This window comes from Hermetia illucens, chromosome 3 (assembly GCF_905115235.1).
Source record: "Hermetia illucens chromosome 3, iHerIll2.2.curated.20191125, whole genome shotgun sequence".
Lineage (NCBI taxonomy): Eukaryota > Metazoa > Arthropoda > Insecta > Diptera > Stratiomyidae > Hermetia > Hermetia illucens.
Genome location: NC_051851.1, coordinates 30,369,031 through 30,388,248, shown reverse-complemented (window position 1 = coordinate 30,388,248; position 19,218 = coordinate 30,369,031). Strand labels below are relative to the sequence as shown.

The following is a 19,218-nucleotide window of genomic DNA, read 5'->3' as shown; positions in this document are numbered from 1 at the left end:
GGATTCGTATCCACCCAAGCTGACCCTAGACCGTTCTTTCTTGTTAAGTTCACCCAGTATAGTTCCCTCTTGTTCAATCCTTAGCCTTACTTTTCCATTCTTTAGCCTCAGGGCCATGAACCCCTTCTCGATTCCACAAAATGGTTCTCGTTCTCGCTCTTACGTCCCAACCCAATATGAACTGGGACCCTGAGTATTCAGAATTTGTTTATCAAGTCAAGCGTGTTCAATTTATTAAAGCATTTCCATACCAGTTTAGAGTTCACCTGAATGGACCTAAGTGCCTTAATAGCCGCCTGAAGTCAAAATAGAAAGGTTAAAGTATATACACCTATATATCGCGTTTATTTTCGCCTGAAATATGGTTGTGTGTTCCCCTTTGTCCTGTGTTTCAAATTTCTTTTTGAAATGAAACTTTATTATCTTGCTATACCCAAGTATAAGTGACTCGGGATACCGCCTACAAAGAATGTCTACCTTCCTCTGACTCCTGCAGCTCTCCTGGCTGATACATTCTGAAGATTGCCCTCCTTACATGTACCTGTATGTTCAGACGATGAGGAGCCAATTCCAGAAGGACCTCCACGCATGTCAGTGGACATATCCCCATTACCACAGTGATGCACACAAAAGCCAGTTTTTGAAGTTTGTATAACTCCCTGGTTTTTTCCCGGGTTCGATTCTATCCTACCGCCTCATAGGTAATCATTGGGCTTACTATTTTCCAATATTACTTCTTCCTCCTTTTATCTGTAATTGGGATATCTGGCAGAATGTTTTTATCTTCACCAGGGATAGAACCCTAGGAAATGAGTTTTGAGAAGTGGATGTATCCTGTCGTCCTGATTTTCGGTGAATATCTCATCTTCCTTTGTCAGGCAAGCAGAGAATATTGCTCTATCCTTAACTATAGTCTTATATAGCCTGAATACTTCTGTGGTTTGTTCAATTTCTAAACAGAATTTCCTGAAGTTTCCTCTGGATCTGTTTTTGTACCACGGCCAGTCCCTGGTTTGTTACCCCAGTTAATATGGAAGGGGTAAGTTTACAGTAGTGTCTCCAACAAAAAACAAATTCAAAGATCCATAACGCAAGGCATGAATAAACTTATATTTAGCAATATAAAATGTTCTCTTTTGACCAGTGCGATTCACTGTTGCTGATTCTTTGGTTTTTGGGGCTGACGTTGCCACCATGTACTTCTTCTTGACTTCATTAATGTGCAGCGCCGCCTGCTCGATCTGGATGAAGCCAAACTGTACATCTCCGGTTGTTCTTGCCATAATGTCAATATCGTCAACGTAGGCCAGTAGTTTGGTGCACTTGAAGAGGATGGTGCCTTTTGCATTTACATCTGAATCGCGGATCAGTTTTTCTAGGGCCAGCTTAAAGAGAATACATGATAGGGTATCCCTTTGTCTTAGACCGTTGTTGATGTTGAATGGTCTCGGGAGTAATTTGGGTTTATTTGGCCTCGCACATTGGTCAGGGTCAGCTTAGTCACTCTTATCAATTTCGTTGGCATATTGAATTCTCTCAAAGAGAACAATAAAGATAAGAGACTACAGCCGATAACAGCTGTGATGACGAAATCCACGCACAGTTGTTTGCTGCCAACAGCGCCTATTTCAGCTTACAGAAACTTTTCCACTCGTCTCACCATAGGGTCAAACCTCATACGGTGCAAGATAATGATCTTGCCGGTCCTCATGTGCTCCTTGAGTTTCTTAAGGCAGGATCAGACCGGATACGGGTTGTTGCGCCATTGATGATGACATAAAATGCGCAGGGTGCGGTCCGGGAGCTTCATCATCAACAGCGCAACAACCGGTATCCGCCGTCTAGGCCTTCCTTAATAAGGAACTCCAGACATCCCGGTCCAATTCGATATCGCTAAAAACTGTCTGTCGTCCTGACCTACATCATCGTTCCATCTCAGCCAGGGTCTCCCTCGTCTTCTTTTTCTACCACAGATATTGCCCTTATAGACTTTCCGGGCTGAATCATCCTCCCCCATACGGATTAAGTGACCCGCCCACCGTAACCTATTGAACCAGATTCTATCCGCAACCAGACGATCATGGTATCGCTCATAGATTTCGTCATTATGTAGGCTACGGAATCGTTCATCCTCACGTAGGGGGCCAAACATTCTGCGGAGGATTCTTCTTTCGAACGCGGCCAACAGTTCGCAATTTTTCTTGCGAGGAATACATAAGGACTGGCAAGATCAATGTCTTGTACAGTAAGGGATTTGACCCTATGGTGAGACGTTTCGAACCGAACAGTTTTTGTAGAGCCGAACAGTTTTTGTAAGCTGACAACAACCGTGCGCGGATTTCATCATCATAGCTGTTATCGGTTGTGATTTTCGACCCTAGATAGGAGAAATTATCAACGGTCTCAAAGTTGTAGTCTCCTATCTTTATGCTTCCCATTTGACCAGTGCGGCGGTCAAAGGGTAGTATAGGTCCTTCATGGCTATGCTGTCATAGGCGACTTTAAAGTCGATGAAAAGATGATGTAACTGATATCCATATTCCAACTGTTTTCCATCGCTTGCCCCAGAGAAAAAATCTGATCTGTTGCTGGTTTGCCTGGAGTGATGCCTCTTTGGTATGGGCCAATGATGTTGTGGCCATATAGGGCTATCCGACCTAGCAAGATAGCGGAGAATATCTTATAGATGGCATTCAGCAACGTGATACCTCTATAATTACTGCACTGCGTGATATGCCCCTTTTTATGTATAAGACAGATAATGCCTCGTTGCCAGTCGTCAGGCATTGATTCGCTGTTCCATACTTTGAGCATCAGTTGATGAACCACTTGGTGTAATTGGTCGCCTTCATATTTAACCAATTCGGCTGGAATTTCATGGGCTGCTGGCTACTTACGGTTTTTAAGGCGATGAATTGCACGAACTGTTTCTTCTATGCTTGGTGGTGGCAGTATTTGTCCGTCGCCTTCAGTTGGCGGGACCTTCAACTCGTCGATGTTCTGGTTGTTCAGTAGTTCATCAAAGTACTCAACCCAGCATTCCAATATGCCCACTCTGTCGGAAATCAGATTTCCCTTTTTGTTTCGGCAGGATGAACATCAAAATGTGTAAGGCTTCATCCTGCTGATTTGTGGGTAAAACTTCCGCACCTGGTGCGGTTGCTCGCTGTATCTTTCAGCAGTTCAAAGAGCTGTCGATCCTCCCAGACTTCCTTTTCCGTCTGATAAGTCTCTGTGCGTGGCCGCGTCCTTTGAAAATGCAACATTACTCGGTATGCAGTGTTCTTCCGTTCCGTTGCTATCTTACATTCATCGTCAACCCAGCCGTTCCGACTCCTTTTGCGGCTGGAACCAAGTATGTTTGCGGTCGTATTTATGATAACGGTCTTCAAGTGATGGTGAATGATGATGGTGTTGACTGCAGTTATTGGGACATCCATTTCCCTCTTATAGGTGTTGCGGAGGGCTGTGTTGTGGATGAATTTATTGTTAGCTCCCACCTGATTGTCAGAGGTGATTCTGGGTGGAGTAGTTATTCGAACTCGGAGCACCATACCAACGAGCTACTGATCCGAGTCTATATTGGCCCCGCTATATGTTCTGACATTCATCAAGGCTGAGAAGTGGCGGCGTTCAATCAACACGTGGCCAATTTGGTTGAAAGTAATCCCGTCTGGAGAGGCTCACATATGTTTGTGGACCACTTTCCACGCAAACCAGGTACTTCCAACAACCATTTCGTGCGATAGTGCTAATTGAATAATCCACAGTCCGTTCTAATTTGTATTTTGATGTAAGCTATGGGAGCCAGCGTATTGCCTAAATACAGGCTCCGTCCCCTCCCTCCCCGTAAAAATCCACAAGTATGATTTTGATATCATATCTGGGACAGCCTTCGAGGGTTCGTTCTATTGCCTCGTAGAAGGTACCCTTCTCCGACTTTGCAATCTCCTCTGTGGGGGCGTGAACGTTAATAGTTCTTATGTTTTCAAAGCCGATAACAGCAGGTTTCATTTTTTAGCTGACTAAGAAACCTACTCCGAGCACATGGTTTACTGGATGGCCACTTTCATATATGGTGCAGTAACTTTTCTTCAGAAAACCGGTCCCTGTCCAACGCATCTCCTGCAATGCTGTTACATCAGCCTTATATTGAGACAGGATATCGGCTAGCTGCTTGGCAGCTCCATCTCTGTACAAGGAATGCACGTTCCATGAGAAAATGCGCAAATCGTTATTCCTTTTTCGTTGCCGAGTGTGTCGTTGTAAAATCCATCTAGTCCGAGGCTGCTGTTGTGGCTTCTTAAAAAATTGTGTTCCGTGTAGGGTTATCAACCCTACCCAACCCCCAACCTGGAGAACCAGTTGCTACAATTTATCCCGTTTGTAGGTGCAGGAGACTCGCCTTCATCCTTCTCCGTCTGCAGCTTTTCGTTAAAAAACAGCTCCCAGCGTCACCAGGTTTTATACTCCATCGTAGGTACCAATCCACGTTTCGCCCTCGCCGCCAATCCAAAACATTCTAATATCAATATCACACTAGTGAGTAGTCTGTCATGCTAAGTGCATATACTGTACATTATAAACTACGTACAAATGGAGCAGTTCTACACCCAAATGTTCCTGTGCAAGAAAGTTTCTATACCTGCAGCGCCAAACTTCTGGTTTCCGATTTCTGACTCTTTTAAATCGTCTCAAAATACTTCGCAGTGGCGCGGTAATGGAGGCGAAGTGCGTAACACGTTATGGTCACATCCGAAATGAGGATATCCTCAGACATGGAAAAATTGCGACACAGGTGTTTTCGCGTTAACAAAGACCTATTTGTGAAAATGATATGATAGATGGAGATTTGGGAGTCTTTCTGCCTTTCCCTCGAGGGGAAAATGGCGAATTCTTCCCAGACGAGTCGACCTCACTACTGAACGAAACAAAGACTAAAGGAATAGAAAACTCTTTCGAATCACCACCAACAACTTTTTGCTCCCATCCTTGTGGTGTCCCCATATCTTCTTAAGATCCAAGTGATACCAGCTACACTGAAATTTGGTATCCTTGTCCGGTGCGATGCTCGCTATGATTTATGAAACGATTGCTTAATAGTGTCTTATATAAGAAAAGATCGGTCCCCTTTCTTACTGAATTATCGGAGAAAGATAATGGTGGAACGCGTTGTTGAAAGTTGGAGGAAGTAATATTTACTATTGGGTTTAACCTCTTTCATTTTCCTTTGGATTAGCTCATTCTACCTCATACTACAGTTATACCATGACACGTTCAATGAACCGGATAAGAACACCACGTTGATTTTGTAACCCTCCTCTCGCCTTTTCCTCCTAACTTCCTAAAGACATGGCTAATCAAAATAAGTACATCATTGGTTGCTAAGGCAGAGTAGTCAATCCGTAGGTCGCCCCTGAAGATCAATTGATACTTGCAGGAGGTATCAGACGAAGATGCAATCCGTCAGCGTTTTTGCTTTGTCTATCACTGCATCAGAGCTGCATACTTTTGATGTGGTTGCTTATTTTTACTTCCATCTTTTTCTGAATATTTGGCAGTTTAAGCCCATTCCTGGACAAGTTTCAATACACTGGTCATAAGTAAGACTGAATATTGTGCGAGGGTTCGAACTACCCAAAACACAGTGCGTTTTTCCGAACCGACTGGCCAAATACTTCAAGGATTTGCATGAACGTGCGAACGAACCTAAACGGTTAAAAACTCGCCGGTTTCCTGGAATGTTTTATTGTCTTATTCTCGTAACTGTCAACTCGGCTGAACGTTTGGTAATCACCCAACCTTGAGTTTTATTAATTTTCTTATTGGTTTGCCCAGGTAATGAGGTGCTTCCGAAATTCAAAGGCAGAGGTGAACGACTTTGCATGCCTGCAACTTGTATTAAAACTTATAGAGCAGCAGCAGCATAATAGCTTAACTTACTTAACTGGTTTTATCCTGACTTTCTAAGCTCTACCGGTAGTTCCCCGAATCATCCCCAATCTTAAACATACCGAAGCACAAACGCGTATCATTTGCAATTAAATAGACAATCATTGTGATAATAGCCATTAGAGAACTATGTATACCTCATTGGCGAACTTGATGCCAAGGTCGGACCTGGCCACGATGGTCTTCCAAACCTCTTTTTGATCAAAACTGGTAAGTCCATCTCCCTTCCCCTATCTCTTATTTTCAACAAAAGCCTTGAAGAGAATCATTTTCCCAGCTTGTGGAAAGAGACTCTCATTATCCCCATTCACAAAAGTGGCGATCGTTCGCTTGCCGAGAATTACCGTCCCATTTCCCTCCTCTCCTCCTGTTCCAAAATCCTGGAAAGATATGTCAGCGACTGGTTGTCCGCCCATTTTGACCAACACATAGTGAAAGAACAACACGGCTTTGTTAAACGTAAATCCACTGCCTCCAACCTGCTTGACTTTACCAACTTTGTCGCCAAATGTCTAAATTCACGGCAAGAAGCGCATACCATTTACACTGACTTCGCGAAAGCCTTCGACACTGTAAATCACAAGATACTTCTATCCAAACTCTCGTCCCTAAACGTTCCCATACCACTTGTTTTATGGCTTGCCTCTTACCTTTCCAACCGATCCTGCCGCGTCTCTTTTGACGGCTGTACTTCCCGCTCTTTCTCCCCCTCTTCTGGCGTCCCACAGGGGTCTATTCTGGGTCCTTTGCTATTTTTATTTTTTATTAACGACCTTCCTCCCCTCCTTACTTGTCCCTGTTTGCTCTATGCAGACGACCTGAAGCTGTTTTCCGCTATATCGTCGCCTATGGACTGTGTTTCCCTTCAGAATAACCTGGACACTCTGGTTCGTTGGTGCTCGACTAATTGTTTAGCGTTAAACATCAGAAAGTGTCACTCTATGTGCTATTCCCTAAAATCCTCACCCAATTCTTTTTCCTACTCGCTTAACGGACATTCCTTATCCTGCTTAAATTCCACTCAAGACCTCGGAGTCACTTTCGACAATAAGCTCCGCTTTGACACCCACTGCCTCGATGTCATCAATCGAGCAGCAAAATTGTCAGGCTTTATTCTTCGCTCCTCCTCTGATTTTGACTCCATCCAACCCTCCTTAGCTCTCTTCAATTCCCTTGTGAGGAATACTCTCGAGTATTGCTCCGTGATCTGGTCACCCACTCGTAACTGTCATTGTCTTGCCCTTGAAAATGTACAACGTAAATTCACCCGTTCTCTCTTCTTTAAGAAAAGCTTCCCTCGTGTGGATTACCCCTCCCGCCTCCGCTTTCTAAACCTTCCCTTCCTACAACAGCGTAGATCCTATCTGGATCTATGCACATTCTTTAAACTTTCCTCGGGCCTGATGGACTGCTCCGCCGCTGACGAGATCACCTGCCGTCCTGCGTCTTATAACACACGTAACGCAGATATTTTCAACGTGCCTTTCGCGGAGCTCGAAGTCTATTTTCATTCCCCGATTCCCAGGCTTTGCCGAAATTATAATGCAAAACAGCTTGGTCCTTTTAACTTCCCTACTTTAAATAGTTTTAAACGTAGGATAAGTTTTTTGCTTTCTCCTCCTCCTGAGGACAATAATTAATTGGAATTCTTTCTGTTTGTTGTCCGTTAATTTAAATAAATAAATAAATAAATATCCTCCTGTCCATATTTTAGTTGTACACTCGTTTCCCCAAATAGGCCCGCGAAAGTATTATAAGGAATCACTTTGACAAAAAATCACAGCTTCCGTCAAATTCGCTTGAAAAACCTACAAATGAGACAGAAAAATATTAAACCATCAAACATAAATTGACCATTATATTGAAAGCAGGAGCCTAATTGGTTGCATAAATTCCGATAAACTCGATATTTCAAAGTTCCAAACATTCAGATGCATATCTTCCCAGAAGTGAACAATTCACGCACTATGACTGCTTAAGCAACATATTTTTCGGACTGAACAGTTAAGTTGCCCTTTTTTGTTCTCCGATTAAGTTTCGATTAAGCTAAGTTTTTCGAAAGTCTCAGCACCCATCTGACGTGAGATTTTTTATTCTTCGACTGTGATGGCGCGAGCATGCTTATATTTTTATAGAACGCTTGTCAACGACCTACTTTCTAACGTTTTATATCTAGACATCAAGCGCTAAGCGTGATGTGTTCATTCATATTAGCGGCGAGCACATGTACATTTGTCCACTTTCAGATACTTGGGATAGCCGACGTTACAGACGACTCTGCGTCTTGTTCTAAAAGTTCACATTCAGTCAAGGCCAGATTCTTGTAAATAGAGGTACGTACATGGGTAGATTCACCAGCAGACAGGTTACACGCCCTCACTACGTCATAAGTTCAATAAATCTTAGTTTTGGGTATACACGTGTTGGGTGTCGTTAGGATCTCTTCTAGAACTGAGATATTAGATCAAAGCCCCGCTTGGGCAGCACGCTAGCAAGGTTTGAGGACAGTTTCTCTTAAAAGTATTTTTACAGATAAAAAGGTTACCTTGAAAATAGGTTTGATTTCCCAGTGTTTGCGTCTAAAGATTAAAGAATGGAATCCGAGTTTTTGGCAATTTTGTTAAAACCTGGAGAATCCACCGCCTTGTTGGAACCAAGTGTCCCCCAAATCCAAATTTTCTAGCCGTGGGAAAAAAAATTCCGTAGCATGTTTACATATCGGTCCGAATTCACTGTCACTGTAACCTCATTTTCCTCAAAAAACCAGGGACCAATAATTCCAGCTGAGGAAATTGCACACCACACTGTGACTTTGGGTGAATGCAAAGGCTTTTGATGCAATTCTCGAGGGTTGGTGTCAGCCCAATAGCGCATGTTTTGTTTGTTAACCGACCCACACAAATGGAAATCGGCTTCATCGCTAAAAAAAACAATAGCACCCTCGGGAACGACATCAAGAAGAAGCTCACACGCGTTCATCCGAGAATTGAAGTCACGTTCTGAAAGTTCCTGCACTATCGCCATCTTATAGGGATGAAAATGAAGATCATCACGAAGAATTCTTCTCACAGAACGATCGGATAGTCCAAAGGCAGATGCGTGTTTGCGCGCAGAACGCCGTGGCGATCGCAACATTGATGCTCTCACTGCTTCAATGTTCTCAGGTGATCTAACGGGCCGAGGGACTCCAGTTCTTCCTTTTGTCGCACTTGCAGTTTGTCTGAATGTAGTGACCCATGTAACAATTGATTTGCGGTCTGGGACGGGAGCCAACGGGGCTAAATTAAAGCGATTCCGAAATGCACGCTGTGTTGCAATAACCGAACATCCGCTTGAAAAGTAAACCTCAACGGCAAAGGCACGCTCCTCACTATTCCAACGCATGATGGCGACTGAACCGTATCGGGACAAAACTTTACAGTATCCCCTCTTGAACGAGACCACTAGCGCTCCGCTATGACATCAACTAACTGAGTGGCGCGCATTTTAAAAAAGGAAATTATGCTGCCGCACCCTGTATATGAGGAGCGATGAGTGCATGGCAGTTCCGTATGTACATAACTAAAAATTCAGTTCAGCCATTTACACAAATTATTTGATCAGGAGAGCATATATTGCATTAATAGTCAGCTAGTCAGCTTCATACGCTTCACGTATTAAATCCTGATTAGAATCGATTCGCTGTTTTTCCATTTATAAGTTTGTTTTGTAATGATCAATTACCAATTGGAGGAGTCCAACTGTATTTAACATAAAATGATATCGAAACCGTATGAAAAACATTACAACAATTATTTATAGATTTGTATCCTTCCTTTTTATAATTTAGTGAACAAAACCTATTTAAGGGAGAACCATATTAGACGGCCTATTTTTGCGTATGCTCTCAGATTTTTTTGGCGGGAAGAATTAATTGGAATTCAATTAATCTTTATTAGAATTTTATTTTATTTTTTTTATTTATTTTTATATTTATTTTTTTTTTAATTATTTTATTAGAATTTTTTGGAAATATTTAAGCCAAAAATAAAAAAATTTACGCGGCATCATTCCACTGAAGGTCGTAACTAAAGTTCTCTAACTGCGGGACGTATAGCGACTCCAATTTTTATATGAACCCAAAAAGCTTTTAGTTTTACAATGTTAACATATTTTTTAAGAATATGAACATCAAGGCGGGGAAAAATAATCAAAATGCAAATCCAATCGGACTTATATAAGCTGCCGATGTGCCGTCCAGTCCATATGCTTCTTGACGCGTTTTCCCATGGTAGTTGCCACTCATTAAGTGTATGTTGCCATTCTTCACGAGCAGTCATTTCTCATGTGCTTATTGATAGTCTTGTGTTTCTTAACAAGGAGGGCAACGGGGAACCCTCCTGCGCGCATTTTCACAGCCGGTTATAAGACAGTGCGGTGGGCAAACGACACCCGCAAAGCTCCCCCTATTTATACTTGTCTTGTGCTACCCCAACGATTGCCATTAGCCAACTTAAGACGTAAACTCTAGCTGCGGCTTGATTTTCTCGAAAAACTCATTTTCATCGTCGTTCCTAGGTTCTCAACCATTTGTTTTAACTCTGTAATTGACTCGCCGATCAATACAGGACGTGATACTTCAGTTTGTTCTCACGTAAGCTTGAAACGCATTTACACATTCCAAGTATGCTTTGCGCTCGTTCAACAGTGCGTCCGGGAACAACAGAGCTACATTTCAGGGAGATGGATCCCTATGACGACGTAATTTCCATCTTCCTCTGGCCCTCCAGCTTTTCATAGAGCAAAGAGCCTATATGATAACAATCAGTTGCTGAATTAATTGATGCAGTATTGGCTATCGTACGTAAAGAAGCAGATTCTTCTAATTGTTTACTCGGATCCCAACTTCTCCAGTCTTTGAGTGGTGATGCCAATTCAGGCGGCAGTAACAGTTACGGTGGTAGAACTATCCAATTCCGATTGTCCGTACATCAATCCGTCAAAAACACGAAAGCCAGAGGATGGAGATAGGAGCGAGGTAGCGTATGATGGTGGTTTGACAAATTGGTCGTGGTAGATACTATCTGGACAGCGAGTATACGAGGTTAGATAATTAAGCAATTAGACTGATTCCATAAAAACCGCATATTTAAAAATTATTCTACAACTCCGCCATCCCCTTCAAAGTAGTCCCCTTGGGCAGCTACATAGCGATTCCAGCGCCACACAGGATGACATGTCATATCAATCAAGCAGCGTGGAATCGTTTTCCACTTGTTCCAAACAGTTTTTTGCGATTGTCATTCGATGCTGCTTTTGCTCCTCAGAAAGGTTCTTTGTAACCATCTTCGCGCACAACTTTTTCATCCCGAAATCGTCTGTTAAAATTTGTCTGACTGTTTCACGGTTCATACCCAGTAGCCAATATTCGAACTGCTAAACGTCGATCTTCACGGATTGGGGCGCGCACACGCTGCCCATTCGCGTCAGTCCGCACCTCGACTGGTCTTCTGCTCGCGCCTCGTCTTCCACGCTTTCACCTCCCTTCTTAAACTCTTTATGCCGCCGAAATACCTGAGCACGACTAAGAGCACTATCACCTTTTACAATTTTAGCGTACATTTCCGAAGCTGTTTCGTCCAATCTGACGCAAAATTTTATCGCAACGCGTTGCTTATTTCTCCATTTTGGTGACGAGCACCACCAACACACGTCGACTCAACACGACACAGCAGGCGAACTTAGCAAGCTAGAGCGATGAATATATAAATGGAGAGGTGAAAGATGACGGGGAAAGGGAAGGGAATTTCAAGGTTGCAGATTTACCACAAGCGCGGCAATAAAATCAGTCTCATTACTTAATTGTCTAACCTCGTAGCAATGGAAGCAGTAGTTCATCATATCCACTGGAAAGATTTGACGGGTGGATTGCGATACTTTAGTTTGATTCCAAATCCGTTCCCGCGTCAACTTCATTCCAATCTATCATTTCTTCGACTGCGTGTCAGCAGAAAGTGGTTGCAGTTTGGATTTTGGCTTATACGCAAATGAGTTAGAACAATTTGTTCAAACCGCTGAGACGGTAGCGTCTAGATCCGGATTAAAATATCTCCGAAATGTTTCAAGTACGCACCCGAAAATTTTGAGAGCATTGTGGGCTCCACGATTCTGTGTTTAAACTTAAATCACGCAACAGGAGTTGCACGCAATTAACTATAGTTTTAAAACAAAATATGCAAACATGGATATGTATAATACATCCAAATGTCGGGTCATCAACGAAATTGAACCCAAAATTTAAAATTTTCGGTTTCCTGAGATTCTGATTCTCCTTTCACTTGGGTCATCCTCTTCCTTTGATTTTTGAATGCGAACATATTATATTATAATGATTTGAGGATTCCTTTCTTCTCTCCTCCTCCGTAGCCCCGCAAAACTCTCACAAATTAGGGACATCCTTCAAAATAATGGCCTTCGGATGTCGAGGTTAGGTAGTAACCTGAGATGCCGCCCCTCACCAAACATCTGACGCAGGAGAAGCGTGGGTTGATGCCGTGACGTCATGGATCTTATCCCTCGATTGCGTCACTCGGGTGCTAATCTCCGCGGTTCCACGCGCGCAGTGGAGCCATCGTGTTTAAGGTTTTCTGTAAAACAAAACATTATTAAAATCGATTCACTGTCTGTCTGTCTGTCACACGCACTTTTCTCCAAGACGGCTAAACCCATCCCACATCCCACATATACAGTGAGTGACATAAATTTACGTGCAGTTTAAAAGGGAGCTCCTCATATATGTAAAAAGGGATGTAAAAATTTTTTTCAACGAATATAGTCATGAGGGGTATTGAATGAAAGGTCTTAATTAGTAATTTCCGAATCTGATATAAGTTTTGACGTGAATTGCAAAGTGCGCGAGTAAGAAGACAAAATGCACACACTTAAAGTGACACAGGACTCACTTTCGGAAACTACCCAACACAAAATTCCAAAAAGAACATCAGGGTGGTGCCCTTAGATGAAATCTAGGCCTCAAAATATGTCTCATTCAGATATCTTCTCAAATAAACTTACTAATAGTATATTACCAACTTTTAGAAATTGACTGGAAAACTCCCCTTAAGTTTATCCTAGGAGTACTATGCACCGGCATAGAGGAGAGTATTGTGCATACGCATGCCAAGTTTCATGAAAATCCAACTATTTGTGTGAAAGTTATGGTAGTTCAAACTTACCATATTCGTCCGAATTAACACCATCCTAAGCCATGCAAATAAAATGCTGACGTCATAGTTAACGAGAATAATTGACATTCGAGTGAAATATTCAAATTTCATTCATGAAGAATCTACTTCTCCCTAGCCTTTTTTTGTATCTGTTGTAGATTAAGTTCTTCACATTAATATTAAACTGCGAGTGTGAAGCGTATGAGATTGACTATTATCAATACAGTGCTTTCTATCAAATGGTTTATTTAAATCGCTTTCTAAAAAAAAGAGGGCAATGGAATTTTTAACTATATGACACGGAACTGTCAGGCACTCAGCGCTCCTCACATCTTCTTCTTTTTCTTCAGCCTTTGTCCCGTTCACAAGCCGGGTTGGCTCGTCGTGATCGGTTTCGCCATTATATTTTATATTGTTTCGGTCGGTAATTTGGCCGCTTACCATCGACTTCAATATTCAGACCAATCTTGGCAAATAAATTCTCGTTCGCTCGAATTACGAAACTATACCATCAAAGACGCCTCTCTCGCAGTTTTTCCACGATCGGTGCAAACCCATATCGATCGCAGATATCCTTATTTCGAATATGATCAAAACATGTCACGCCACTAGTCCAACGTAACATCTTCGTCTCCATTATCGCAAGATGCCGTTCATTGTCTTTTACAGTCGGTCAACACTCAAATCCATAGAGAGCGACAGAAATTTTGTATTTGAGACGTTCGCTGATACGTCGATCACAAAGAAAGTGGAATGCACTTAATCCAGATTGCGTTAATGCGTGAAGCAATTTCATTACGCAGTTCTCCATTGGCTAATAGCATTGACCCGAAATATTTAAACCGCTCAGTTCTGGGCAAATCACTACCGCTAACAGAACCGAGCAATTTAAATATCTCGAGCCAATGCTATCAGCCAATGGAGAACTGCGTTATGCTCCTGACATAGGGAAACACAAAACCTTTTATACCAGAAAAGTCAAGCTTCCGGTTTCCCAACTCGTTATATTTTTATTATCAGGTCTTAGTTCGTGTGTTGTTTATTTTGTTAGGCTCGCGTGTATCCCTATGTTTGTGTGTTTATTTTACCAAAATCCGGTGCAGTCACGCACGCATCGGTATAAACACACGAATTTTGTAAAATAACGCGGGAGGGATTGAAGCGCTCAAAAGACCCCTCCCCCCTCCTCCAAATTTCTGAGTCTGGCGAGCACAAAGACGTGCAAGCACGTGTCGACGTTGCGGAGTATTTGCGGGCAGTCCTTCACGGTCAACTTAACCAATTTCTTTTAGGTTTGGTTTTGGGATAGCTCTTCCCTCTACTTCGTCTCAGGCCATCAGGATGGTCTTCTGTCCATCTACAAAAAATAGTTCATTACACGGTACACAATCTTGCGTCTCCAACAAGTATTTCTGGCTTGAACTCTTGGGCCAAAAAGTGCGTCACATGCAAAAATTGTAAAGTCACTAGACATACTCGGAGGGCAGTATGGGCGTTTTGGGAGGGTCGCACAGCTACAAGTACTGTCTCACGATCATTGATCGGTTTACGCAGTGGCCTGAGGCAACACCTCGGAAGGACATAAAAGCACAGTCATATGCTGAGAACCTCTGTCGAGAGTTGATTCCGTGCTTTGCTGTTCCCGCCGTCACCATCACAGAATGCAATTTGAATCTCTCTACTATTTTGAAATGTGATCATGGACCATATTTTTTTCAAATTAGAAATTATTATAATAGAAATTAGAATTGGCCAAAAACTTTTTGATTCTAATTGTCGAGCTAGTCCAGTATAACTATGTATAGAAACAGATTGGAATTATCGTGTATCGTGAATCTAAACAAAGGAAAACAATAAGATGAATGTTTGTATATGAAAAAGATATGCTGCATATCTTGACTTCAACTTGCACTAGACAAACTTCTTGAACGATCATTGACACTAAAGTTAGATGATAATTCCGGTCCATTTCACGAAAAATCAGATGTTTTTTAAGGTTTTGTGTAAACACAAATCCTTATTAAAATCGGTTTACTGTCTGTCTGTCTGTCCGCCTGTCTGTCTGTCTGTCCATCACACGCATTTTTCTCGGAGACGGTTATAGCGATTGACACCAAATTTGGCAGAAAGGTGGGAACTGTGAACGCTCACGCATATAGTGAGTTACATCCTTTTACGACGAATTTGAGGGGGGTCCCCATACATGCAAAAGGGGGGTGTACATTTTTTTTTCATCAAATATAGTCATGTGGGGTATCAAATTAAAGGTCTCGATTAGCACTTTTCGACTTTGACTTTTGCTGAAAAGGTGGGGAGTGCGGGGGGTTGAAAGTGGTCATTTTTTTAACGAACCCATTCTCAGAAACTACCCAACCGAAAAATCTGAAAAAAATCAGGAGGCTGCCACTATATGGTGCCTAGTCTCCGAAATACCCTCCATACCGATACCTGTTCAAATAAAGTTAATAATAGTACATTACTATAATTTTTAGTAATTGACAGGAAAACCCCCCTTAAGTTCACCCTAGAATCACAAAATGTTGCAACAATGTAGGCTACGGTATAGATCATGATCCTGCCAAATTTGGTGAAAATCGCACTATTACTAACAAAGTTATACTAGCGCGCTCCTCTGCAAATTCAAGACTATGAATGTCAATATCACTTGAAAGTGGCTATTTTCACGTAATATATGCATATTTTACGTGCTACATGCTAATGGGACAAATGCACACTCAAATCTCTTTATAAAAGAAATACACAAAACCTTTCATACCTGAAGCGTCCAGTTTCCGGTTTCCCGACTTGTTTATTATACTACCATAGGTTCTCTGTTATATCCCCATTTCAAGGGATGCTATCACTTGTCTGTAAAAGAAATGAACGATAACCAAAACCATCCAAAAATTTCTTCCAGATACGCATTTATGTATGTCTATCCGGAAAAAGATAGCTTCACACTTTAATGATGCCGCTGTTGTGTAAACTTACTTTTACCAAGCACTTTATCTTTTCCATGGATGCTGTATGGTAGATATGACCGACCAGCCAACGTCGATAGCATGGGATGCAAAAGTCATTACGCGTTTTCAAACCTCGATCTAGCTATGGGCTTGCAAAGATACTTTGCGCGACCAATGCTTCAGTGGAGTTTCTGATCTCGCAAGATACTCGTACATTTTTCCGTGTACTGTATCTCGGTTTTTGTCGCGCGTAATCGCGACGCGCTTTTCTCTCATCATTTTCCGCTTTTCCTTTCCGCCTTTAATTAGTGTATCGTTGAATTTTTCTTGGTTGAAACGTAAAGAAAAGCCGCCAAAATTGCTTTCTCACTTTGTTCCAGAATTATGGGCTACGTGATGCGGAGATTTCTCCGCTCCGTAATGGTAGTCTTCAGCTGGTTCGTGATACCGTATAGTCGATTAGCCACCATCAGGATCCCGCGAAGGAAGCTGCCGCCCATGAAGAACCCTTTGCTGGAGATTCCGGCCGTCGATCTTGCCGAAATGATCAGAACGAGACAGGTGAGTGTTACGTATGTTTGTATATATGAATGCTATCTTTTTAACCATATTCGTGTGTATCTTAAAACAAGTTTCTGTTTGGGTTCTTTTATTTGGTTTACCTGGTTTGTATAACGGAGAGACGAACATGATCACTCCCAGCTACGAAATCTATGCTTACCCAGTTACAGTACTGTGTTAAGTTCAGCACAATTATATTGCACGGATAGGGGAAGGTGTTGCTGCACTATCTTCTTAGATTAGCGCGATTTCGCTGTATTATACAATCCTTGCGCTGCGTGGGAGGTTTCTCTATGGCTTAGCCACGCTCAATTAAGAATGCGCAAACATTCGGATGACTGTCAGGCAACCTAATTTGTAATGAGTTCGTGCCGTTGATGATGAATCTTTTCGAAGCATCTATGAAAGACATTCTTTGGCCCAATCCATTTCCTAAGAAAGTGTTGTTCTACTTATTGGATAATTATTATCCAAAATTGAAAATTTGGATTAACAACCGATTCGTTCCCGCTTTCAGTTCATACCGTTCGTGTTTTCATTCAATCACGTGTTTCACCGAGAATAGTTTGCAGGTCATGAAAAGTGCGCGAAAATTAACTTCTAGGGATAATTGGAGACACTCAAGTCGTTTGTAAATATAAAAAGTTATTCTCTTTACGTGATGTGTACGCAGTAATTATACGCTTTGATGCTAATGATATTGATAATGATTTGTGTGAAGTTGCAGTTTCATGGAAAATATTTGTGCAAACTTGAGATCAATACCAAAGTACCCTTCCTCCACCTGAATAATTTCCGATTACACATCTCTAAACCTCCAGTCAATGGAAAGGTAAATGCATCAAGAAATTTCAACTACTTTCCAAATAAACGCAAATCGTTTACTGGTATCCAACTTTCTTTAAAATTATGCACACCCCGATCGACATCCTTCAGTTCTATCCACGTCAATCATTATCCATTACGCGCTCCCTTTCCTTACGCTCTGGAAATTTGCGATAATTGCGGTTTATTTGATGACCCAGTATGATTACGGACCATGCTCGGATACCTTTAACCATGACCATGGAGGGTCATTCAAGTTCCCATAACCACCTTCAGGGCTCTGGTTACTTTCCTGATTCATAAAAGCTGTAAAACCAGCCGATTCAGATCGATTTTGAGTTCTGTGTTTGTACGAGTATCTATGGATAAGTTCACATCTAGATATAAGTAATATCCAGTTACAATCAATGTTGATGGTCGAGTATGATAAAAAACTCAGGTGCATTTGGAAAACGGTCTGTGAGCTCATCCCACGTATTACATATAATGCAATATACACCTATGTTTATGCACTTCATTTAATCTGTCTAACCGAGGCTGCGTTACTTGAAATTGCTGTTTTGAATTTGAATCTACTTTCATTTTAATAGCAGTGGTTGTGATCATACCTGCAGCAACCTAAGATTTGACGCAAAACTTATAACTTCTTTTTAAATTCCAAGAAAAGCTCCCCTTGGTGGGCTCTAATCTCCTTGTTCCTCCCACCACTGCAACAGTCTGTAATGGGCCCACAATCTTCTGGATTTTGCAATCTTTAACCCGAGCTGCTGTGTTAATTGTATTCCTCCCTGCCTTGAACTTCGACCTGCAGTGTGCGTCTGGGAATTTCCACCTCGTTCAGACGTATTTTAATCGTCTTGTGATAGGCAAAATTTAAATATTTCTAAACGTTTCTAAAATTAAGAATTGTTAACATAAGTTGCAGTAATTACTGTTTATTTTATATGCGGTTGCATTTCGTATGGCTCGCTGCAGTCAATTCAACTGTATGTGTGCAACTAAAGCGAATATTCCATGTTTTTCATTGTTAATGAAATTCTTCATGCTTATGGGGTATGATTTTTTTCCTACTGAAATAAAGGAACGTCAATTTGGTACTATCATCATCAACAGCGCTACAACCGGTATCCGGTCCAGGCCTGCCTTAATAAGGAACTCCAGACATCCCGGTTTTGAGCCGAGGTCCACCAATTCGATATCCCTAAAAGCTGCCTGGCGTCCTGACCTAGGCCATCGCTCCATCTTAGGCAGGGTCTGCCTCGTCTTCTTTTTCTACCATAGATATTGCCCTTATAGACTTTCCAGGTGGGATCATCCTCATCTATACGGCTTAAGTGACCCTCCCACCGCAACCTATTGAGCCGGATTTTGTCCACAACTTAACAGTCATGATATCACTCATAGATTTCGTCATTGTGTAGGCTACAGAATCGTCCATCCTCATGTTGGGAGCCAAAAATTCTTCTGAGGATTCTTCTCTCGAACGCGGCCAAGAGTTCGTAATTTTTCTTACTAAGAACCCAAGTCTCCGAGGAATACATGAGGACTGGCAAGATCATAGTCTTGCACAGTAAGAGCTTTGACCCTATGGTGAGACGTTTTGAGCGGAACAGTTTTTGTAAGCTGATATAGGCTCTGTTGGCTGCTAACAACTGTGCGCGGATTTCATCATCGTAGCTGTTATGGGTTGTAATTTTCGGCCCTAGATAGGA

At 42.0% G+C, this 19,218-nt stretch overlaps 1 protein-coding gene across 3 annotated transcripts in view; it reads left to right on the top strand.

Annotated features, from left to right (window-relative positions):
• LOC119652001 (fatty-acid amide hydrolase 2-A) overlaps positions 1 to 19,218 on the top strand; it is a 63,495-nt gene that overhangs the window by 17,378 nt on the left and 26,899 nt on the right. For all 3 annotated transcript variants that reach the window (XM_038055932.1, XM_038055931.1, XM_038055929.1), the window contains one exon: positions 16,501 to 16,681. In XM_038055932.1, coding sequence (XP_037911860.1) covers positions 16,505 to 16,681 — 177 coding nt within the window. In that variant the 5' untranslated portion in view covers positions 16,501 to 16,504. The remainder of the gene's footprint in view (positions 1 to 16,500; positions 16,682 to 19,218) is intronic.